General features: G+C 35.8%; 3 protein-coding genes across 3 annotated transcripts in view; 2 read left to right on the top strand and 1 right to left on the bottom strand.

Annotated features, from left to right (window-relative positions):
• Positions 1-483: 483 nt before the first annotated feature.
• Positions 484-4,120, bottom strand: rangrf (RAN guanine nucleotide release factor). Its single transcript, XM_052591422.1, has 6 exons — positions 4,022-4,120; positions 2,164-2,242; positions 1,742-1,858; positions 1,157-1,319; positions 831-925; positions 484-651 (listed from the first exon to the last, which is right to left on the bottom strand). The coding sequence occupies exons 2-6, from the start codon at positions 2,238-2,240 to the stop codon at positions 540-542; spliced, it is 564 nt and encodes a 187-aa protein (XP_052447382.1). The 5' UTR covers positions 2,241-2,242; positions 4,022-4,120; the 3' UTR covers positions 484-539.
• Positions 4,121-7,417: 3,297 nt separating this feature from the next.
• On the top strand, positions 7,418-19,705 carry grk1b (G protein-coupled receptor kinase 1 b). The gene is made up of 8 exons (XM_052591413.1): positions 7,418-7,597; positions 9,395-10,105; positions 11,161-11,288; positions 13,243-13,400; positions 13,502-13,585; positions 17,907-18,031; positions 18,199-18,400; positions 18,866-19,705. The coding sequence occupies exons 2-8, from the start codon at positions 9,407-9,409 to the stop codon at positions 19,147-19,149; spliced, it is 1,680 nt and encodes a 559-aa protein (XP_052447373.1). The 5' UTR covers positions 7,418-7,597; positions 9,395-9,406; the 3' UTR covers positions 19,150-19,705.
• A 393-nt stretch (positions 19,706-20,098) lies between these two features.
• arhgef15a (Rho guanine nucleotide exchange factor (GEF) 15) overlaps positions 20,099-24,611 on the top strand; it is a 13,380-nt gene continuing 8,867 nt past the window's right edge. Inside the window, exons 1-4 of the mRNA XM_052591409.1 lie at positions 20,099-20,864; positions 21,523-22,254; positions 23,674-23,728; positions 24,479-24,543. Coding sequence (XP_052447369.1) covers positions 20,471-20,864; positions 21,523-22,254; positions 23,674-23,728; positions 24,479-24,543 — 1,246 coding nt within the window. The 5' untranslated portion in view covers positions 20,099-20,470. The remainder of the gene's footprint in view (positions 20,865-21,522; positions 22,255-23,673; positions 23,729-24,478; positions 24,544-24,611) is intronic.

Raw genomic sequence — 24,611 nt, 5'->3', positions numbered from 1 at the left:
TATATTTCAGAGTAACTCTGTAAAACCCGAGTTTTAACATTGAGTTTCAAGTTGTTAAACATTAGTTGTGTGGTCAAGTAATGGAGATGTTTGAAACAAAAGACAATGATGACTTCAAACTTTTGAGAGAACCACAAGAAAATTCCAGATAAATTTTACTGAATATACTACTGAACTAGATATGCTCCAAGTTGAGTAAACACTGTTTTTTTTTTTTTTTTCAAATGTAGGTCAGTTTCAGGAAGACAATGTATTCTTATTATAATGTATTTTTATTTTTTGCTTTTTACCAATTACTCCATAATCCACATTTGCACATTCTCACTTATGAATAAGATAAATGCTAAGCCTTGTACTTGCACTTAAAAGAAAAATATTTTCTAGAGGATCTGGGTTCCTAGCCAGTCTAACCTGTTAAATTAGTTTTAATCTGTTCAGTCATTGAAAAGGCGTAACTTAAAAGCCTCTCAAAAAAACAACAACAACAAAAAAAACTTTTTATTGAAAACCAACTGCATTTTAATGTGCACGTGAAACATCTACCCAAACACTCCGGGGTCAAGTAGACAGAATGACTGCAGAACACCCTTGAAGTCCTGTAGTGTCCATGGTATAGCAGCCACATTTCCAAGGGCACTGCTGCTGAGGGGACTGAGATAGAAGATTTAACATCAAACCTCTCACTCTATACATATAAGGATCCTGATTATATTTCAACATCTGTTAACACCATAGGTATAAACTTTATAATTCCATTTGAATCATCAAATTAATCTTCCAGTGTATGGGGAAAAAACTGTTGGTTTAACCTATATATTTAACCAACTCACTTGATACAAACAGGATCATTGAACATCACTAAGATGTCAGTGGTGTACTGCGGCAGACGAAACAAGCACAGGTGAATGTTCACGGTGTTCTTGGCCTAAAAACAAATATAATATAAGCTGATGAAAGAAACAAAAATTTATACAAAAAATAAGTATAAAGTTAAATGCTGTTGGTTTTAGGCTTGCTGAAGATTAAATTGATTAAACGTCTTGATTAATATAATTGTGTATGTATGGCCTTTCCCTTTTTCATTGGACACAGTTATTTTTACACAGTGCTAGATTTAGAACTTTTCCACTGCAAATGCAGTGTGATAAAGACACACCTCCTCATTGAATTTAGAGACCAGCTGAGCTCCAGAGAGTAACCAGGCAGAACTGCATTCCTGCATTGTTAGCTCTGACTTGGGGAGCTGCTCCACCACTCTGATCTCCCAGGAGCCGCTCTCTACTGCCTTGTTACTTGCAGCCACGTCCTCAAAGTGATACCTATTACAATGCAAACCAGAAAAACGAGTTTATTCATACCAGTGTATTGCCATAAAAAATATCTTCTTTCCTGATGTGTCCAGTAACTATAGACAACACTTCTATTGAATTTAAGGCAGCCATTCTAGCAATGGACTTATGTATTATAAATTAATTTATATATAAAAGCACTCACTGAGAAATAAGCCCTAATGTTAACTGCTGCAGTGAGGTTGGAGTTCAAACCTAAACCTGTCTGACCTGTAGGAATCTTTCCACCCTATCTGATGTCATTTCATGTCATTTCTATGTGTGCTTTTTTTTTTTTTTTTTACAAAATCAATTTAGCTTTTATTATTTGTTTTGTACCTCTGTTATAGGCAAGCAATCACACAGAAGATGTATTCCAAGATCTGTTTTTCTGTTAAGAGACCACATGTTACCTGGCTGCGTCAGCATCTTGCACTTGGCTTTGGTACTCCAGCAATTCAGTGATAATACTCTGATCTGTCTGAGAGTGAGCAAACACTTCTTGATTATCAGGGATCTGTCTCAGTTCACTACAGACAATGGGGAAGAGAATGACAGGTTTTTAATATACAAATCAGTTAAATTTGAGCTTTATTAAAGCAAATAACATGCACAACACAAGGGTGGGTTTTTAAATGGCAGCACCCTCAATGGAAAAACTGCGACTCTGCAAAATAACAATTAATGTGTCGATAGTCAACTGTGGGCTGTCCAAGCAACTGACTTATAAATATAAAAGAGAGACGTTTTGTGACAGGTGTGCATAGTATTACACTAGCTGTTATGGTACATGTTATTATTATTATTAATTTTTTTTACATTTCTATATAATTACCTGATATCCTGGGCACTGGGGGGAAAAACAGCTGATAATGCACCACCAAACAGAGGCCGAGCCATAGCTGCGCTCATCACTGCAATGATAAAGCCATTTATAGAGGGAATAAAATCTTTGTGAGGCAGGGGGAGCTGCCCCTAAACTTGCCACCCAGCTGCTAATCTGATAGATGCATTTTAATGAACAGACTATGCAGCCCAGGTCTTTTTCTTTTCTATTTTTAATTTTTAACCTGTCTGGCACCTTAAAGCAACGAGTGCTCCTTGCATCCTTCAGACCTAGGCTTCTTTGCATTAAACACTAGAATGAGACAGTCTAGTAAGTGCGCATGGCTTCATCATAAATGTTTCCGCCCAGCACACATTAAAAATATAATTTGAAGAACACTTTATAATGAAATTTTAAGTAAATAAACTTTCTATTAATGCAGTACAGGCAAGTCAGTACACAAAGTCTGCGGTCTCCCAGTGGTTCACATTAGACACAGTTTAGAATTATGTGATTCATTCATTCATTCATTATGTGATTCATTCATTCATATTTAGAGAAGGATGTGAAGGACACACCTGTTGCATCTGTTAAAATAGGCCAAATGAAATACATGAAAGACTACCAAATAGGATCCTTCAAATTGAGACATCCTTTGACCAAGCTTTATGATGTGGCAGACTAGATATTGAGCCTTACAAGCTTGTGTCCAGTATTGCCAACTTAGCAATTTTGTTGCTAGGTTTAGCAACTTTTCAGACTACTCTAGCTTCTTTTCTTTTAAGTGCATATGCATTTTCCTTCTAAATTGCACAAAGATAAGAACCACTGAACAGATAGCCTGTAGAGAGTTGGAGAGAGGCGCCTAGCAATACACACCTATGAATTGAGTTGCTAGATGCAATTCAATAATAACTGTTAATTTATGATACAGTCATAAATGAGTGTTGAATGGCTCTGGATACACCCTGTTATTAGTGTGCACCTTTAATTGTTGATCAGTTAGGTACACTGACTGATAAATATGTAAAATATGTATACAATATGTATACAAATATGTAAAAAAAAAAAACCTAATGGATAATGTTTTTCGTTAACTTTTTTTTTTTCATTTTGTTTTGGAGTTGTCCTTATTCAACCAGCTTTTGACCAGATTTCTGCTCATTTGTTCGAGATCAAATCATGTTCAGCTTTCACCTTTGGTTGAAATTGTTTTCATTTGTATTTATTATTATTATTTTCAAGTATTATTTTATAATTAGGAATATTGTTTGATTAATTACGTCTGTTGACAGAACTTTTCTACTTTTCTCATTATTTCTAAAATCAGACGTTCAGCAATAGGCATATCTAAAATCTATTTATAATTTTGATTTAAAAAAAAAAAAATCTAAATAAACATATTTCAAATATTTTTCTTGAGATTTACGCAGTGATGTAGGTTTGCCTCATCAATTCGTCCTGATGACATCACAACGTCATTTAGCTGCTTTTATTCGAGCTGCCTTTAGCAACTTTCCCTGAAAATTGGGTGGCAAAACTGAACGCTTCCTTCCGTTCGAGAAGCACCCATTATGTAATTCTGCCGTTGTTACCCAAAATGCAGAGATACTGCCTTTAGCGGTGACGGGGTTTGGGCATGGGTTTGGGTCAGCTCCCCATGTCTCACAAAGATTTTACTCTTACTGGCCATGTATTATCTGTGCCTTCATTGAAACAACATCTTTACAATCTTCAACACAACGTTTAACTCTTATTAGAACACATCTTGATTTCATTTCAAAGGAACATAAACCTATGACTTCAATTTACAATAAAATTAGGCCATATCAATACTTTAAAGATAAACCCTCCAAAAAACACTCACGAGTGGCTAACAGCGCTGACTTCCCTCCATCAGCTGCCTGGTACCGGATGTGATGTAAATTGAAGTCAAGCTTGCCCTCTAGTGGTGTATAACAAAATGTCACTTTTTTCATATTAAGGCATATGTTATAATAGTTCCCAGGATTCCTTTCATTAAGCAGGTTTAGAGAACCCAGTGTGTGCAGAAGAACTGCAAATGAGACAAAGGTTAACCGCTTAAATTAAATAAATAATAGATAACAAGAATTGTCTTAACAAATCACTTTACTGGAGATCCAAGTGGTACATTGGAAAGGGGCAGTTAACAGCAGGGGAGTAACACTGTGTACATAAACAACATTTACATTTAATAATTTAGCAGATGCTTTTATCCAAGGTGACTTACAAATGAGAAAAGCAAATAGAGGCAATTGCTGTAACAAGTTTCAGTTACTGTAGTCTAACGCAGTACACATATCGTTTTTTCTTTCTTTCTTTCTTTCTTTCTTTCTTTCTTTCTTTCTTTCTTTCTTTCTTTCTTTCTTTCTTTCTTTCAGAAAAAGAGACAAACAGAATAAGAAAATATCATTTCTGTTGTGGCTTCTGAGCCCCTTAACATATATAAATATATATATATATATATATATATATATATATATATATATATATATATATATATATATATATATATATATATATATATATATATATATATATATATATATATATATTAAATTATATTTAAAAAAAAAATTATGCTGTTGTTTCAAAACCAAAAAATTCCTGGAAGTTGATTTCATTAAGCAATTGACTTTTGTTTAAAAAAAATTGTGAGTATAAAATGAAGAAACATCTAATAGAATAAATTGTTATAAATTGCTATCTTTTGCATAGCAAAATGACAACATTCACTCAAAGTGGTGAAATTATTTAAAATTCACACCTGTGTGAGTTTAATTTTATTCTAATAAGATTTATGAAATTTCAAACATGACAATGTATTACATAACCTAGAAAGGTTTTTAAGTCAACTTAATTAAATGATTAGACAGTTCTTCTGGATTATGCAGAATACAGTAGCACCATCGTCTGCTTACTAGAAGAGGCGCTTATGCGCATGTCCTTAGACTATTTGATCTATTAGACAGTTTTAGCCAGATTATAAGGCCAAACATCAACCACTCTACACCAAACAATGTTCTTACAGCCTGCCTGTACATTCACAGTTAGATCCTGTTCACTCATGCAAAGGTTCAGAATTTTTTTGGATTGTGAGCTTTTTTTATCATTGCCAATAAACTGATGAAACATCCAGGGGCACTACAAAGACATGAAGTCTTTATTTTATTTTTTCATAAGAGATAACAATTCCTTACCAAACTCTTTTTTAAAACCATGCCACAGGTCAAACCTCAATTAGCCTAATTATCCCACTTTATCTTCCCCCTTCTCTCTCCACACAGTTCTTGTTTAGCACCTTGCTCTCAATCTCCACAATAAGATAGTTCCCACCTCTGAACCGCTTAAAGAACATGTGCTAAATCCGGTCTTACCTGCTAGTACTTCTACAGGTATTCACTGGGTTAACCTGATAACTTGAAAATTGGCTTGACCTGAATAATTCTTGTTTAGAAATAAAGAAGAGCATGACAAAATTAGGGAAAATTTATGTTTAATGTGGCTAGTTAGACTGTGTTACACCATATGGCCAACAGTATCCTGAGCACATCACATATATGTGATTGCAAAAGATTTAATTTCAAAGCTCCCAGCATTAATTCTTCCCATTGTTGGTGTTTTCCAGCTTCCACTCTCATGTGTAAGTCTTCCACCAGATGTTGGGACATGGCTGTAAGGATTCACTCCCATTCAGACACAAGCATCAGCTAAGTCAGAAACTGATGCAATGCATGTATTCTATATTCCAAATGTGTTCAGGGTTGAGGTCTGCATGGGCTCTTGTGCAGATAAATGAAGTTCTCCTGCTCCAACAGGCTGACTACAATTTAATTCTAGATAATTAATTAACTCAGAACTGCCTTTTCTGTCAAAAATACTAGAAAATGTGATGTCTTTAAAATTATGTTCCTTGATGGAGAGAAATGGTATCTGCAAGGAATTCCAGTCAAGTGATCATTTAATAGTAATGAAACTGCATTCAGAATTACAAATTACTTGCTCTCATCATCCATCTTGGTTGCATCTCTCTATTAGTGTTATTGGACCTTAGTGCTGGCTTGCATAGCATCAACCACAATATTATTTAGGACAGGCTTTAAAATAATGTTTAAAAAAATGTAAATGTAAAAAAAATTGAGCCCTGCACATGGCATGCAGGAAATGAAAGTGCAGGCTAAATCATGTCAACGATTTTCTATTTCATTGCTTTTATTCATAAATTGTGTGCACAATTTACTAATATTCCATCGATTTGCAAAATCATGCACACAATTTAGAAATCAAGAGAACAAATGAGTAAATTTTGCACGTATTTTAGCAAACAGAGGGAACAAATTATCAAATTGAGGGAACAAAAGAGTAATTATGTGCACATTTTAGTATATCGAGGGAATTAATTAGTAAATTGAATTGTGTGCACACAATTAATGTATTTTTTCTAGCATGTAATGTGTGGGTTTCCGTAGTATTGCAATGGCATGGTTCAAATTGTTTCTGACCATTATCACTTTGTACGAGTACATTTTGATCTTATAATTAAGAAACACTTTTTAGTGTTTTGCTGATGATACTGATGATACTCAGCTGTATTTTCCTTTGAGGACTGACAAAACATACACCTACAATTAAGTTAAATAGGATAGGATAACCTATTAACCTCAGGTTACTCCAGTGGAACTGTCACTGTAATAAGTTGACTGTAAATCACCATGGAGAAAGTGTTAATAACTTACTTTCTCACAAAATATTATGTGACCACGATAACATGATATTTAACATTACCATATGCAATTACATGTATGGAACATGTCAAATGGAAATGAGCTTCCTTCACTTCACATCTGCTCCATCTCATCCATAAAATAGTGAATAAAAATGTTACATTTATCACTACTAATATGATAAACGAATAATAAATCATACCTTGGGCAAAGTTTGTATTTGTTAAAAAAGTTAGAAACATATAAATTAAGAACAACAGATAGCATGAAACAGTTTTATTTCTGAAGGGCTGATTTCTGACAGAGAGCAAGTGGTAATGTATCCTTAGCAGGATCTTGTTGCTTGTGCAGTGCCCTTTTGATAACTGATCTGACCCACAGCAGACTTACACTAATAGACTGTGACAGTAATCCACATAGGCTAATGAACTATCAGTTTGGATTTCAGATGGACTACAAACTCCTCCTAATCCTCCTCACTTATTTTCAGAGTGAGAGTGAATCTTGGGAGGGAGAGGAAGGATGAGGCAAACCACTGAATGACGTTACTTGGAAGCACGTGTCTGAGTTTTACAATGCTTGCTGAAGGAGATAGGGTTTTACCTGGTCTGTGGAGTTTTGAGCCCGTCCTTTGGAGCTTTTAATCCACAATTCTTTGTCACAGGGATTTTGCAAAAGGAAGAGTTACAGAAATAAAGGTAAGGACATTAAAGACTAATTATTTACATTAGTATGATGAAAATATTTAATGTTTATGTGTGTAAATTGTGCAGGCGCGGCTGCAAGACTTGGTCTTAAAATTGGTAGAGATATATCACAAACTTTGCAGATTCATGGTGTTTTTTTGCATGTACAGTAAAATTGCAGGGTTTTGTTTTGTTTTGATTTTACACCGTGTAAGCATTTGTTCTCTTTTGTCTTTTGTACAATTGCAAAATTCTCTCATTACCAAATGTGTAAATTATGGTCTTTAACTATAAATAGTATTTTTTTTAATGTATTTTGTAAATGTAATATTTTGTAATTAAGTACATTTAATCTAAGTATTTTTGTAGTTTCAAAATACATAAAATACTTGTTTGACAATCAAAATCTTTATTAGACTGTTGATTGCTTGTATCAACAAGAATACAACACTTCTAACAGCAAACAATTACAAAGAATAAATGTATTTAAATACAAAATACATTTGACTTTTTCCAAAGGTATTTAAAATACACAATAGTATATTTGAAATACTCTCCATCCCTGCAGGAAATCAGCAGTCTAATAAGGAGGCTAATACCTAATACAAAAATACTCATATTAAATGTTTTAATGCAAAATACATTCGATTTTGTTTCCCAAAGATATTTAAATACAAAATAATATTTTGTATTTAAAATACGTGTATTTGAAATACTGTCCACCCCTGACTTTAAACATAAGTCTTTGCAAAATGGTACACATCCCATCGTGAATTTTTAAAACATAATTTATTATATATTTTTTTAAATGTTAAGCATTTATAAACATTATAAGCAAAAGGTCAGGCTGTCAGGTCACACACAATCAACTAAACCATATCATATCATGCAGGGGAGAGTCAATTAAATTACTTTTATACGACAGTATTTTAGCAAATAAGATGTAGACTAAGGCTAAGCTGAAGACCTAATTCATGCTGGTTAGACTTGCTCTACTGTACATTCACAGCTTTAAAGTTTGGCAACAACACTAAAGGTGAGTCTTAATTCAATGAGAAAGTATCAAGGTCTTTGAGACTCAGCCAATCCGAGCAACAGGCCTTATATTTAGCACTTTTGCCTGTGAGAATGAATACAGCCATACATGGTATCAGTGAAGAATAAATTATAAATTAAATGAATTTTCTGGGCTAAATACTGCAGCTCTATGCGCAGCATGATGTGGATTACCATTGTAATAATGAGTAGAAGACAGCAACGAAACGGGTCACATTACAAGAAGAACAACCATAGAAATGTATTTTCCACCTCTAAAAACCAATTCAGACAGCTTTAGAAACATTTTTTATTGGATTATTCAAGTTTTTTTAAGCAAACATATTTCTTTTTCAAATTTCATTTTTTTTAAAACTTCCAATGTAAATGCAAATGATTTTCTGTGGTAAATGGCTGCATGCCACAGAGGTTATTGTTGCATTTAACCTAGCACAGTACTTTAAGGGTAGCTTCTTTACGGAATTCTGAGTAGATAAAAGGGAGATTATTAATTCTCGTTTAGCAGATAAGCTTTTGTGAAGACAAGCCTTGCTCTTAGCCCCATGGACAGGTCAATAGACAGTTGTTGGATGTCAGTAACTCTTAAGTTTGTGGTTGATCACTACTGACATAAAGCCTAAGGCTACCTTGAAAGTAGGCAGGATCTCAAAAACTTTAATGCTAAAGCTAATTAAAAGACAATTAAAAGATATCACTAATAAGCAATTGATTTTCACTCAATAAAAAGAAAAATAACCCCTTTCTTTATCTTAGAATTTCTCAAACATGGATATTGGAGGTTTGGAGACTGTGGTGGCAAACTCAGCCTATGTGTCAGCACGCGGGAGTATAGACAGCGCTGCTGCAGCAACTATGCGTGACAAGAAATACCGCACCAAGCTCAACCTGCCACACATCAGACAATGTGAACATATGAAGACTACGGTGGATTCTTCCTTCGAAAGTATGTGTGTACGGCAACCGATTGGTAAGCGCCTCTTTCAGCAATATCTTGAAAGCGAAACTGCTCACAAGAATTCTGTAGATTTGTGGAAAGATATTGAAGACTACAATGTTGCCCAGGAAAATGACAGAGCTAAGAAAGCACAGAAGATGGTCAACAAATACTATGAGTCTTCGTCCAAGAACTTCTGTGACTTCCTGGGAGACAAAGCTGTGAGCAGGGTGAAAGAGGACTACAGAAACATTCGAGGAGATCTGTTTAAAGAGAGTGAAAAGCAGCTTCTAGTCCAACTGGAAGCTAAAGCACTCAATGGCTTCAAGGACAGCATGTACTTTCTGCGTTACATACAGTTTAAATGGTTGGAGGGCCAGCCTGTTACTGAAGATTGGTTCATGGATTTCAGAGTGCTTGGGAAAGGTGGATTTGGTGAGGTCCATGCTTGCCAAATGAAGGCGACAGGGAAGATGTACGCCAACAAGAAACTGAACAAGAAGAGGTTGAAGAAACGTAAAGGTTATGATGTAAGGGAGAGGGATAGTTTATCAGTAGATAAACTTATGCTTAATGCAAACCTTATTTGGCTTGATCCAGTGTCCAAACTTAGCTTTGGTACAGGCTGCCTAACTGCAGAACTTAAATCCTGATTAATATGGATATCCCAAAACTGTACAAGTGGAACAATCTCTTTTTTTTTGTGAATTTGGTGACACTCCTTTACCGTATAGTAGTTAAAAGAGCAGTTTGGGAAAAGGTGAAGAGACACATTGAGACATGAGATTAGATTAACCTTAGAGCATGGTATTAAGCAGCTCTAATCATAGTGTATTGGCTCAGTGCAAAGAGGCTTGCAGGCTCTGCTTGATACTCCACAAAGCAGCTCAGCTGCAACTGAGAAACAGAAAGGGAGATAAGGAAAAAGAAGAGGAATCCTTACTAGTTAAAAGAAGAGAAAATGATAGATTTCATTTGTAATGTCCACCTCAAAAAAGAAAGGAGAAATCAATGAAAACTATACAAATAAGAGGAGCTAACCTACATGCCTAGAAAGGTATTAGCAGGGTAAATGGAATTAACCTTTTGCTAACGTTTATAGTCTAATCCAAGAACTGCTTATACTTTATTGCTCAGAATTTTATCCCATTCACGTCACCAGTTTTCTCGATTATGATTGGCCGATTTCAGACCTGTTCTGAGACAACAACAAAAAATGTTTGATTGTATTTAAGCTCCCTAGTTGCATGTACTAAGGCTTTAGGATGGATAAAAAATACAGTAATCCTAGAAAAGCAAGGTATGTGGTTAACAAATACTTCTCAAAGAAATTACTTTAGGAAGAGTCAGTTTTTACTGATGATGTAAGATTTTGTAATTGTTCTTTGCCTTAAGGAGCCATAGCAACCGTTTTAGTCCTTATGGTAAATCTCCTGAAAACAACCCTCTAGAACCAATCCATTTTCATGAACTTTTTACCTTCATGCAAATGTGGCCACCATTTTTCCAAATGTTTTTCTTTTACCTCATTTTCCTTTGTCTGCTTTAATTTTTGTATTTATTTTTTTTACTTGATTTCTCATAGGGTGCTATCATTGAGAAGCGCATCCTGGCTAAAGTGCACAGTCGTTTCATTGTGACCCTGGCCTATGCTTTCCAGACCAAAACTGACCTCTGCCTGGTCATGACCATCATGAATGGTGGAGACCTCAGGTGTCACTTATATCTCTTTGTTTGAATAATGTATATGTTTATGTGTGTGAGTGTTTGTGTGTATATGTCTGTACTTGGAGAACTATCTTTCTGAGAGCCAGTTTGTGTTTTAGACCATAGCAGTGAGGACCAAGAGAGTAAAGTAAGAACATTTTGGGTGGTTTTCAAGCCCTGCTTTAAATGGATGTTTAGTGGTAAAGACATGGCTTTAGGGTCAAGGTTATAATTAGATTAAGGTTTGGGTTAGGGTAAGGGTTAGGCATTTAGTTGTAATGGTTAGAGTAAGGGTATATTGCATCGTGTATATGGATGTCCTTAGAAAAAAACCGGTACAAATTTGTATGTATGTGTACCTGATATTTACTACATTATGGCGACCAAAAGTCAGCCATACCAGCAAATTATGACCTTGTGGGAATTATTTTTTTTGTTTGTTTTTGGTCCCCATGAGGAAACAAGCTTATAAATCCTGCAGAATTAAATGTTTTGAAAATCAAAAATAGCAGAAAGTTTTCTGTGAGAAAAATTGCAATTTGTAAATTATGCCTGAATGTCCCCCCAAAATTGGAAACCAGTAGTATGTGTAGAATTAAGAATTTACATTCATTTTTTATTTTTTTTTATTGTAGAATCTCACCAAATTTTTGTACAACTGAACTTACAAAATACGTTGAAATTGTACTTTGATATATACCATTGTAAAAACGTTTGTGTACTATGGTTAGGTCTACACAGCGAGAATTATACAGCATAGCTTTATTTTACACCAAGCAGAAAACTATCGTCTACTTTCCAAATTCATATGGGCATATCCAGTTTAATATCAATTGGGTAGAGAAAAAGAAAAAGGGAAAAAGAACAATACATTAAAATAAATTGAACAAACAAAGTTTGGTAGCTTGACCTAAGCTTAACCTTTTTTCACAGTAAGTCATGAACCAAAATATCTATTAATTTCCTTTTATTTCTGTCATTAAAAAAATGGGGGGGGGGGGGGGGTTGTTTGTGAATGGGGGTTAAGTTTATATTCTAGATAAACTGAGGAGATTGTTAACTGGAATGCAAACTATATACCTTTTGCAGAAAATATGTTTCGAATTAAAAATATGTTATTTTTGTGTGAGTCGTGTAGACCCCGATAAGTTGCAAAATAATACATATGTACAAAAAAAGTGCAGACATTTTTTTTATGTTTTTAGTTGTTTTTACATGTTATAATCATGATTTTAAAACATGTGAAAAGGACTATAGGCATATAGGCCACTTCAAGTCCTTCTAGTCCACTTCCAGGTACATTTCCATGAATTTTTTCCATGAATATAATGTTCTAATTTTATATAAAATATAGAAACAAATATTTTTTATATAATATATACGTATTTCCAAAAAATATAAACAAAATCCAAAATATATTTTTAAATCCTTAATTAATTAAGAATGCTTGCTGTGCATTTGTAAGAATTGTAGCAGCTTTCCTCCTAATCCAGCGTAATTTGTGGAGATAATCAGAGAGGCAGCAATGATATTCTGGAGTTGTAGTGTTTGTTTGCGTCACAACCCATTAATTATCTCACAAGGCTGGAAGGGTACAGTATGTGTGTTTATTTCTGTTTGATATTCTTGGATAACATCTAAATGTTAGATGTGCTCCAATGTCCACGCATTACTATTTCTCAGACTGAACACTGTAAGACGATTTGATCAAGATGCAAGACCCCCAAAATAGCTTTAATTATCTTATGGCTAGTTTAGACATATATGTATCTTGGGACCTCAATGTCATAGAGACTTGAGGGTGAGCTCTATTGACCATTGTGTCAGTATGTGTTGCATGGAAAAAGCTATTTACTATTTCATCCTCTGAAAATGTCAAAATCTATTCAGCAAATATAACATTCTTCTTTTACCCACAATTTGTCCAAACTCTTAAACTCCATTTGCTCTGAATTTATAGATACCATATGTATAATGTGGATGAAAAGAATCCAGGCTTTAATGAAAATAGAGCATGTTATTACACAGCTCAGATCATCTGTGGGCTTGAGCATTTGCACCAGCACAGGATTGTGTACAGAGACCTCAAGCCAGAGAATGTCCTCTTAGATGATGTAGGTAAGTAACGCTGAAACACACCTAAATGCTTAACTGCTTGCCTCCCCACTTAAAACTCCACTGTTTCTGAATGTTTTTGTTGTTGTTTTTTGTTATTTTAGGACATGTGCGTCTCTCTGATCTGGGGTTGGCTGTTGAATTACCTCCAGGGAAAGATAAAACACAGGGATATGCTGGTACCCCAGGTCAGAGCCTTTTCATGCCATTTACTCTAAAATAAATTCTTTGTTTGCATGAATGAAGAATTTATATAGTGCTTTATTGTGTATTGCTGTACACTTTATTGTGTATTGCTGCACACCATGAACACACACCCGTGGGCAGCTATATATCCAGTGCCCAGGGAGCAACTGGGGGTTCAGTGCCTTGATCAAAGGGTACTTCAGCCATGTGTATTGAGGGTGGAAGAGAGTGCTGTTCTTTCACTCCCTCCCACCTACAACTCCTGCCAGCACCTAGACTCTAACCGGCATCCTTCTGGTAGCAAGTCTGGCTCTCTAACCATTAGGCCACAGCTGCCCCTGCAGGTTGATAATGGCTGTGCATGGAGAGTTCAAATTGAGGGAAAAAAATGAAGGGCCCCCTCATAATATAAAAATAATTAAACATTTGAAGTCCCATTCTAAGTAAAAAAAATGCTCATTTAAATTTTGATTGTCCATACATATCTATGTTTACCTTTGTGCTGATCCACTGTTTTTACATTACTTGTCAAAAATCTTAAAATATTAAAGTCTCTTATGCTCACCAAGGCTGCATTTATGTGATAAAATGTATACAATAAAACAGGAATATTGTGAAATATTATTATAATTTTAAATTACTATTTTCTAATTTAATATATTTAAAATTAAATGTATTCCTCAATGTAAAATTTTCAGCATCATTACTCCAGTCTTCATTGTTACTTGATCTTTTAGAAATCATTGTAATATGCTAATTTGATGCTAATTTATTATTGGTGCTTAGTTATTGATAATTGTTCTTACTATTATCTTTAGTCTTTAGTCATGACATTTGTGAAGTATGATAACCCATACTCGGAATTGGTGCTCTGCATTTAACCCATCCAAGTGCCCACACACTGCAGTGAGTAGGGAACACACACACGGAACACTCACCCGGAGCAGTTGGCAGCAGCTATTTGCTCCAGTGCCCGGGGAGTAATTGATGGTTCAGTGCCTTGCTCAATGGCACTTCAGCCATGGGTATTGAGTGTGGAAACCAATTTTTTCCAGGATTCTTTGATAAATAGATATTTCAAAATAACTTTTATTTGAGCATTCATTTGAAATAGAATACAGGTGCATCTCCACACCATTCTAATTTATTGAGATGCACCTGTATTATACTGTAAATGTTTTTACTGTAACCTTTTTTTTTTTTTCTAAATTTAATGCATATTTGTTAAATTAAAAAATAAATTTCAATTGAAAATACCCACACACATAGCCCCTAATATATGAATGGTAGTATATCAGGGTTTCTGCATAAATATTAAGTAGCACAACTGTTTTCAACACTGAAAACACTGTTCTTGCATCACATCCTCTTTGGCCTTGACATGACATGGCAAATAGCAAAACTCACAGGCTGGCGCCAACAAGGAACTGGGCCTTGAGTGATCTCTGGAGTGGATTCATGGAATGGAGAGTGCTCTAAAGTGGACTCATAGACTGAGGCAGGTGCTGGAGTGGACTTATGAACCGGAACAGGCTCTGGAATGGACTCATGGACTGGAACAGGCTCTGGAGGGGACTCATGAACTAGAGAATGCTCTGGAGCAGACTCATGGACCTGAGAAGGCTCTGGAGCAGACTCATGGAGTAGAAAAGGCTCTGGAGTGGACTCAAGGAGAGGGCTCTGGAGTAAACTTGTGGACTGGAACAGGCTCTGGAGCAGACTCATGGACCTGAGAAGGCTCTGGAGCAGACTCATGGAGTAGAGAAGGCTCTGGAGTGGACTCATGGAGAGGGCTCTGGAGTAAACTTGTGGACTGGAACAGGCTCTGGAGCAGACTCATGGACTGGAGTGCAGTGTGTATAACACATACACAAAATATGGCAAACTCTGGGTTGGAGAGCACTGAGGCCACAGGGTTTGAGAGCGTTGAGGCCACCGGGTGCCAGCTGATCAAACTGACACCATTGGTGGATCCATTACACCGGCCATTAGTTTTATCTGTCTTGGCCCAAGCACTGCTAATGCAGGAGTCTGTGTTCTATAGTCCCACCCAAAAAAATCCATAGGGGTACCTTGCATGGCGGGGCTCTAGCACAGTGACTATGGCTTAATGAGGCTCTGGTGGGGTGTCCATGTTGTGATAAAGCTCTTATGTGGTGGCTCTTGGCTGATGATTCAGGTGTGGTGTGAGCAGGCTCTGGCTTGGCAAGCATGACGTGAATCCTGTCATGACAATCTGGGAATGGAAGCACTCTGGTGTGGTGGGAACTGTATGATTGCAGGGTTCTTAATATGCAATTACTACAGGAAATGAGGAACCACTCAAATGAAATGCTAAATCAATATATTGATCCAAGGTCCAGTGAGGGTTATGGCAAGGCATGAGGTAATTAATAAACATAAACTTTGATAAACATGGCTTGAAAAACCTGGCAAACTCACCAACAGTGGTACAAAGCTAGATAATGGACAATGTAACATGAGGTCTATATGTCAAACAACTAGGAAAACATGACCCAATTTAAAGTTTTATTTTACAAAGTTTGGGAGGAGCACATTCAGGTAATCATCCAATCAGTGCATGAGAAAGCCAAGTCCATGCTTAAAGACCACATGACAAAAAAAAATAAAATGAAAGCTTGACACATTAAAGGGTTAGTTCACCCAAATAGCAAAATTATGTCATTAATAATTTATCCTCATGTTGTTCCAAACCCGTAAGACCTCTGCTTATCTTTGGAACACAGTTTAAGATATTTTAGATTTAGTCTGAGATCTCTCAGTCCCTCCATTGAAACTGTGTGTAAGGTATACTGTCCATGTCCAGAAAGGTAAGAAAAACATCATCAAAGTAGTCCATGTGAAATCAGAGGGTCAGTTAGAATTTTTTGAAGCATCGAAAACACATTTTGGTCCAAAAATAGCAAAAACTACGACTTTATTCAGAATTGTCTTCTCTTACATATCTGTTGTTAGAGAGAGTTCAAAACAAAGCAGTTTGTGATATCCGGTTCGCGAACGAATCATTCGATGTAACCAGATCTTTTTGAACCAGTTCACCAAATTGAACTGAATCGTTTTAAAGGGTTTGCGTGTCCAATACGCATTAATCCACAAATGACTTAAGCTGTTAACTTTTTTAATCTGGCTGACACTCTCTCTGAGTTCAAACAAACCAATATCCCGGAGTAATTCATGTACTCAAAAAGTACACTGACTGAACTGCTGTGAAGAGAGAACTGAAGATGAACACCGACCGAGCCAGATAACATATAAAGCGGTAACATATAAAGCATGAAGAGTAGCGACCCTAGTACTGAGCCTTGAGTTACTCCATACTGCACTTGTTATCGATATGATACATCTCCATTCACTGCTACGAACTGATGGCGGTCATATAAGTACGATTTAAACCATGCTAATGCACTTCCATTAATGCCAACAGGGCAGAGGGCAGAAAGTGTCTCCGATCAGCAAACAACATCCAGAGGGCTAGACAGAGAGAGATAATCCAGGCACATGACAGTAGTCTTGGCAGGGTCAAACAGAGTCCAAACAGGCGACAGGGCAATCCAAAAACAAAGGTATAGAGAGCGATACACAAGAAAAACAGGAAAGCAAAGACTAGTCTAAACTAGGACAATAGACTGGCTCTGTATCACTGCTAACACTGGAATAGTGAAAAACGCAGAACAATACTCGGCAATGTAAGCAGGAACTGAACAAATGTTATATAGGGAGTCTGATTGATTGTAGTTGTGTGTCATTGGGCAATGGATCGTGGGATATGTAGTCCAGGGTATGGTGTGTAGTGTGAGTGTGTGTGTGGTGGAAAATGTCTTGTTCCGGTCTACGAAACAGAAGTACGTAGACCGGATTTAAGACAACTATAATGATGTAATAATATATGTGTACAGCATGTGTGTAGCTATAAAAGTTATTAAAAATTTTGTTCCAAAACTAATAAAAATATATAAGTATGCATGGAAAAAAGCAGCACACATACATTCTACAATTAATATAATTCAGTAGAATGATATAATATAAATTAATTAATATATGGATGTAACAATATATTCTAAAAATGGCTTTTAAAAAATTCTGGTGGACAGCATCAGAGGTTTAATTAGTGATATCAAATTTGCAAAATGAATCAAAAGTATAGAAAAGAAGACAAGGGCACATCTATTCTTTAAAATACTGTAAAAATGAACTATACATTATTCCTGTTCCTGGAAAATAAACAAGAGAAAAACATATTCTTAAGCCAGCATTGCAAAAGGCCCTGCTTAGATTTAAGTAATGGATATGTCTCCTCCACAGGTTTCATGGCTCCAGAACTGCTACAGAAGAAAGAGTATGACTACTCTGTAGACTACTTCACTCTTGGGGTCACTCTGTATGAGATGGTTGCAGCCAAGGGACCTTTCAGGTGTCGTGGAGAACAGGTAGACATACTCCTGCATACACTTTGTCTATCTGTTAAGGGGCTTTCACACTGACAGTGATTTGCAGTGACAAATCAGAGGTTATTGACCATCAGTGAGAGAAATCAGATGATAGAAATTTGAGGCATCCTCACTTATCATTGCTACCTACTTTTTCTGCATCACAGGTGGACAACAATGAAGTGACACGGCGCATCCTGAATGATCCAGTCTCATACCCCCCAACCTTCAGCCAAGAACTTAAAGAACTCTGTGACAGACTGATGGAGAAAGATCCAGAGAAGAGACTTGGCTTCAAGAACAATGAGTGTGCTGAACTGAAGAACCAGTCCTTCTTTAAAGAGCTCAATTGGGGGAGATTAGAGGCTGGTATGCATAGGATATGCATCATAAACTTTTTTAACTACTTTTAAAAAGTACTATGGTATTGCTTTTTTTTTTCTAATAGTTTTCTTTGAAGTGCCATATATATAAATATAATGGTATATGGATATGGGGAACACTTAGTTTGACAGTGTCCCTTTTACCTGTTACATGTACTTACTGGGGTAATAATAGTATCATTTGCATAATTACATGATACTAAACCTAAACTTAACCCTAAATCTAACCCTAAAACCTATAGCAAGTACATGTTGTCAATTAATATTACATAGCACCTAATTAAAAAATTACACTGTAATAAGGACATCTTCAAATAAAGTGTAACCTAATTTGGTACTCATGAAGCGCAAAGGTATGGTATACCACCATCAATGGTACTCTCCTTTTTTAGGTATTATAATTTAAACCTTTTTTTCTTACGTCTTTTATATATTTTCTTATTTTGCACAGGTATGCTTCCTCCTCCTTTTGTCCCAGATCCTAAGATGGTCTATGCCAAAGACATTGATGATGTGGGAGCATTCAGCACCATCAAAGGTGTTGTGATTGACAACAAAGACAGTGAATTCTACAATGATTTTGCAACTGGGAACGTACCAATTCCATGGCAGGAGGAGATGATTGAGACAGGCGTGTTTGGGGAGCTTAACGTCTGGGGACAAAATGGAAAACTGCCGAACGATCTGGATCCCAACTATGTGGAAGCAAAAGGAGGGGGATGTGTTCTACTGTGAACTACAAAAGAAAAAGAAAAAAGCGGTGGGAGCACAGGAAATGATTCATGGTGAACAGCAAAGGCATGAATTATGTGCTTAATGTGAAGAAAGAGTGTGTAACTCAGAAGGTCTCCATATGTATGTACTGGAATAAATGTTTTTCTTAAATCAGCTAAAATATAGTAAACAAATAACACCAAGTTCTGACATTCAGTAAAACCAGTGATTATCTTTTTATTTTTATTACTCATAATGTTGTCTGTGTTTGTCCTTTTACATTTTCATGAGGGAATTTTTGCTCATGGAGGATGTTAGCATAAAAAGAGGAATTAAATCTAGTAAATGGAAAATGAAGGAAGTGAAAAAAGTTACACATATCAGCATACATGTCATAGAGGAAGTGAGATACTTGTTTACTTTTATGGTTAAAATATATTTTTCTAGAAATCTCAAAAAGATATTCTGTTTACTGTTTGTCAACACATTGATTTTTTGGATTTATAATACGTTTGATTGTATTTGCAGTCACATTAAACTTGACTATTTCAATAAAATATTTTAATGTAGGAAAGTACAGTATAGTCTTGTGCTTTTATGGTCAGTCAGAATCAGCTGCCTTGCTAAAATGTTGAACTGGGATCTTTCAGTTGTTTAAAGCTAAAGCGAGACATGGAAGTTCATGATTTTTGTTTTGTTTTTGTGGTATTCAGTTCTCATAGCAATTTTTGTATAACTCAATACAATGAAATACAATATAATATACAAGTAACATCATCCAAAAACTCCTGCAGGTAACTTCATTATGTTGTACAATGCTTCTAGAAATTAGCTAAATTTATTTTGGATCAACAAGATAATCAAATAGTCAAAGTAATACTGCATTATCTTATGTCCAGCATCTACAGTATGTCACTGCATATTCAACGGTCCATTTGGTGTGACGACCTACTTCCCTCTTAAGACATGTGAAAGACCAGAGGACAAGATCCGAAAGGAGAAGTAACCATCATATAGCCATGACATTTATTAACAACACACATAACAAATTTGTTCACAAGAATAACACATCGGAGGAGGTAGAATATTCCTTCACATATGGTGTGTGGCTGCTCTGAATGCTTAGTGAAAGGTAAACTAACTTCTTTAATTTTTAAAAAAAATTTTTTATATTGATATGACAACTGAACAGAGTGTGACAACACAGGCTTCACTGACCAAAAAGACACTAAACTGTCGCACAATCAGGGATTTTGCTGTATCAGTTGATGCATTTGGAACTTTAATATCAGTGCATCCATGTGTCTCTGGATTTTGATGTGTAAATCTTGCTCACTTGGACATGACAATTTTTCTGGAGCATCAAATGATGAATAAGTCAATCTACAACACATCCAGTGGCAAACCTACCATCCCACCAAAACCAAACCTTAAAGCTTCACGCCAGTCAAGCCACTTTGGATCCTCTAGCAGAGTGGCTCATGCTTTGCGTAACTTTGAACAAGGAATGGGCAAGCAAACGGCAGGAAACTACAACAGTAAAGAAAGAAGATATTTTGAAAATATAAGCCAAGATGGAAGTTCTGTGGTACCCGAAGCTAGATTGTCATGTCCACCCAGGACAAAAGACAGAGTAGAGGATATATCTTCATTTTCAAGACTTACGAGAGGTGGACAGATGATGGGGGAAAGAAATCTTCAACCGGCAGTAGATGATGTGGATGTGGGTCGATCAGGTAGTGAAATCTCTCTCTAACGTGTATGTTTTATACTGTATATGCCTGAATATAAAATATAAGATTGTTAGTGATCACTTGGTGTAGGTTTATGTGGTGTAGATATCACATGATGAAGTTTCGGAATCATTCAATTAAAACCATGTAAAACCAACATAAATACAAAGGGTACGAGTTGTTTGTAAAACATTTTAAGATTTTCTTAATTAAGAAAAAATTTAAATACTTTTTTCTTTTTCAGTGACCCAAATGTAAACCCTAACCCTAATCCTTGCAAACCAGATAAACATGTTCGGCTGCTGAGCCAGTGAAACCAATTCAAGAGACAGTTTTATTTTGCTTGCTCTTGTACAACTTGATGTCCAATGTTAAATGTGGGTCTTAAATTGAAATCAGTTAAGGGCAACTGGCTTTGTGCATTGTGAATGCAACTGATAACAAACCCCTGCCCATTTCCTTGGTCAGTTATTTTATATTTTGGATAATCTGATTATGCTCTCACCTACAAAAATGGATGTAGAATCTCACAGCCCTGTTTAAGGGGTTAATATATTATACCAGCACAAAAAAATAAAATGTGTGTGTTTGTGGTGGTAGGGCTGATTCTGGGTCTGTTGATAAGCTTAATAAAGCCCCTGGCTATCCTTCTTTCCCTCAGCTCCTGATGGCAGTGAGGTGAATAATGTGAGTGGCACCATAGAGAATCATCAGGGATCAACTGCGCCACCTTCCCATTCAGCGGAGAAACACTGTCATTGCCTCTGCCATCTTCAAAGGCCTGGTATGAAACTAGTCTGGGTACCTCTACACGAGGAAAAAAATGACATGGATATTGTTATTGAAAAGAATCACATACATCAAAACAAAGGAAGTCACAGAAATAAGGATGTTTTACACCTAACCAGCAATGAAGTCAGTTGTCCACAGAACAGGCCATCACCCAGTTCAAAACCCCAAGTGTTGCCTCCATGCATAAATTGCCAAAGTTTTCTACTTCACCACAGCCCTTACAAATTAGCAGGAAATGGATTTGCACATGCTGATGAGTCAGTTCAAAACCACTCAAAACCCCCTTTACCACCAAGGACTTATCAGTCTTCGGAGTATAAAAATATTCAACAGTCTGCACAGCTGGACCCTACCGATGCTAATTTATATTTGGATGTTTTGCCATCAAATGACAATAAAGTTACCCCTCCAGCTGTACCTCCTCGACCTCTCCCACGACGTCCCCTACATCCTCCGTCCCAACGAAAAACAAAGAAATGGACTTCCCAGCCAGCACTGGCATGTGTAGTCTCTCTTCGAGGCGGCGGTCCACCAATCAGAAACACAAGCAGCAGTGTGAATGGAAGATTGCCACGCCGCATATCTATACCAACCCCATTAGGTGAGTGGAGAAGAATTTCCAAATATTGCATTTTACTAATGTACCGCACACAATGCAGTTTTATTAGAGGACGAAAAAATGTGGATCAGCGTTAAAGATTAGTGTTTTGTGTTGATCCTATAACAACATTCTTGTCAAATAAACAATCTCAAATATCAAATAAACATAGCCCTGAACCCAAACATTAAGTATAGTATGTGATAGCTGGGTCGAAAGTAAGGTGGGGCGAAAGTAACAAAGAGATTTTATCAGAGCCTCTTACTGCATTTGCATTCCAAACTATGACAGCATGTTCAACACGCAACCCTTGACAGAGCTGAGAAATATCACGTGATTTCATCATCGTTTCTTGTAGCAAGGTCCGTAAAACTGTTTTCAAATACAAAAAGTAAATTATTGATCCTAACACATCCTAAAGTTTGCATTTTCAGAGTTTTTCAGTCTAAAAGTAAATCAGATTTAAATGTCAGGAGTTTCTGTCGGGACGAAAGTAATGATTGTTACTTTAGTTCTGCTACAGTTACAAGAAGTATTTAATTTGTTCTGGTGCATGTTATACTGTGAATTTATGTGTCTTGCATCATTTATTAAAATGTTTATCTCACATTTTACCAAAAGAATATGTCAAGAGTGAGTGTCAGACAGACAGACAGACAGACAGACAGACAGACAGAAAGAGGTCTGGTTTTATCCAGATGTTTATGAGATGGCTATTCTGGACATAGAGGAACATCACTCTCTGGGCAGCTGCTACATCATCATTAAACATTAAACATTACATTTTTATATTTTTCATTCTCTTGATTTTTTTTTTTTTTTATATAAAAATACACTGAAATAAAAAAATATATATAGAAAAACTCAAGTTTGTACATTCGGGTTTTGAGACATTTGATAAAACGTTAATTTAAATGGAAAATATGAAAATGAAATTGAATATTTTTTTTGCAAAGATAGAGGACAAAATATGTTTGCAGTTACATACTAACAAAGTCATAGTCTGGTATACTTAATAAAAATAAGAGCAACAGAAAACAAAAAGCTTATATTGTTGTGTTACTTTTGACCCACCTGTGTGTTACTTTCGTCCCAACCGGGGTCAAAAGTAACAATGTGCAACTTATGTTCAAAGTGAAATTACTGTATACTGAAGTCTTTCTACATTTCTACAAAATACCACCTGGTATTGATAGACCACCAGGTTACTGGCCACAGCAGAAATATATCTCTGTCTACAACATTATCTTTTAAAATTATGTTTTTTTATGTACTTTCGCCCCTGCTCTCCCCTAACATTGTCTAAGCTCCTAACCTAATCCTATTTTTTTTAATTTATCTGCTTTGAAATGCTTTATTTATAGCCTAAAATTAATCACACATATGTGTAGACTTCTGAAAAGCTTCATGTTTGTTTTGTAGGTGAGAGCTATGAAAATGGTGATTTTGAAGACTGGGAGTCTACTGACACGGAAGCGTAAGTTAACAGCATCAGTAAGTTGTTCTCAAAAAGTGTGCAAGTTATGCAGTGCTTTTTAGAGGGGTCAAATAATTTATATCAGTAATTTTAGGATGTAGGTTTTGTGTTGTTCCTGGTATCTTAAAGACATTGTAAGGAAAACACTAAAGTTTTTTTGGGTAACACTTTACAAAAAGGATACAATATTTATTCATTTTTGTTAATGAAAGTAAAGTTGTTGATAGTTAATATTAATTCACAATGCATTAAGTAATGTAAACAAGCACAATTTTTTATTTTATTAATGTATTGGTAAATGTTGAAATTAACAATAACTATGATTAATAAATGCTGTAGAAGTATTGTATTCTGTATTACACAAAAAATAATTCTGACTTCCTTTATACTGTATTACTTATAATCTTCAACATCTTACAAGCAGTAGGTTAAGAGTTAAATTTACACATCCTCTTACCCTGAAATAAAACCCTGACATACCAACATTTAGGGATTTGAAAAAGAAAGGTTCTATTTCTGACTCTTAGCTGGAGAGAGTGGTCAAAATGAAAATATGAAGTGGTGAGAACTGCCCCTTTTTGTCTCCGAGGTTTGTTAACACATCCAGAGTGTTTTTTTTTTTTTTAACCTTACCAATGGCATTTTTTTTTTTTTAAAGCTGTCTTTTAATTAGATCTTTATTATTTGTGATAGATGCTCATTTGAGCCCACTAATTTTGGTGAGGTTAAACTGTTGTGGGTTTCTTACAGGCTGTGTGACAAAACAGGAAGTCAACAGAAAACCTCCAGTGACTGGGAGCCAAACAGCAAATATGGTGAGATAATTTATACACACTCAGAGGAATCTGTTTCAGATGTCTAAAAACAATAGTTAATGATTATT

This window comes from Carassius gibelio, chromosome A5 (assembly GCF_023724105.1).
Source record: "Carassius gibelio isolate Cgi1373 ecotype wild population from Czech Republic chromosome A5, carGib1.2-hapl.c, whole genome shotgun sequence".
NCBI lineage: Eukaryota > Metazoa > Chordata > Actinopteri > Cypriniformes > Cyprinidae > Carassius > Carassius gibelio.
This window is presented reverse-complemented; position numbering and strand designations above follow the sequence as displayed.

Coding starts and splice junctions, on each gene's coding strand:
- grk1b (XM_052591413.1), top strand. CDS start 9,407: ATGGATATTGGAGGTTTGGAGACTGTGGTGGCAAACTCAGCCTATGTG. Junction 13,401..13,501: donor TGTCCTCTTAGATGATGTAG/GTAAGTAACGCT, acceptor TTGTTATTTTAG/GACATGTGCGTCTCTCTGAT. Junction 13,586..17,906: donor GGGATATGCTGGTACCCCAG/GTCAGAGCCTTT, acceptor TCTCCTCCACAG/GTTTCATGGCTCCAGAACTG.
- rangrf (XM_052591422.1), bottom strand. CDS start 2,240: ATGAGCGCAGCTATGGCTCGGCCTCTGTTTGGTGGTGCATTATCAGCT. Junction 1,859..2,163: donor CCCAGTGCCCAGGATATCAG/GTAATTATATAG, acceptor CATTGTCTGTAG/TGAACTGAGACAGATCCCTG. Junction 1,320..1,741: donor CAAGATGCTGACGCAGCCAG/GTAACATGTGGT, acceptor GCATTGTAATAG/GTATCACTTTGAGGACGTGG.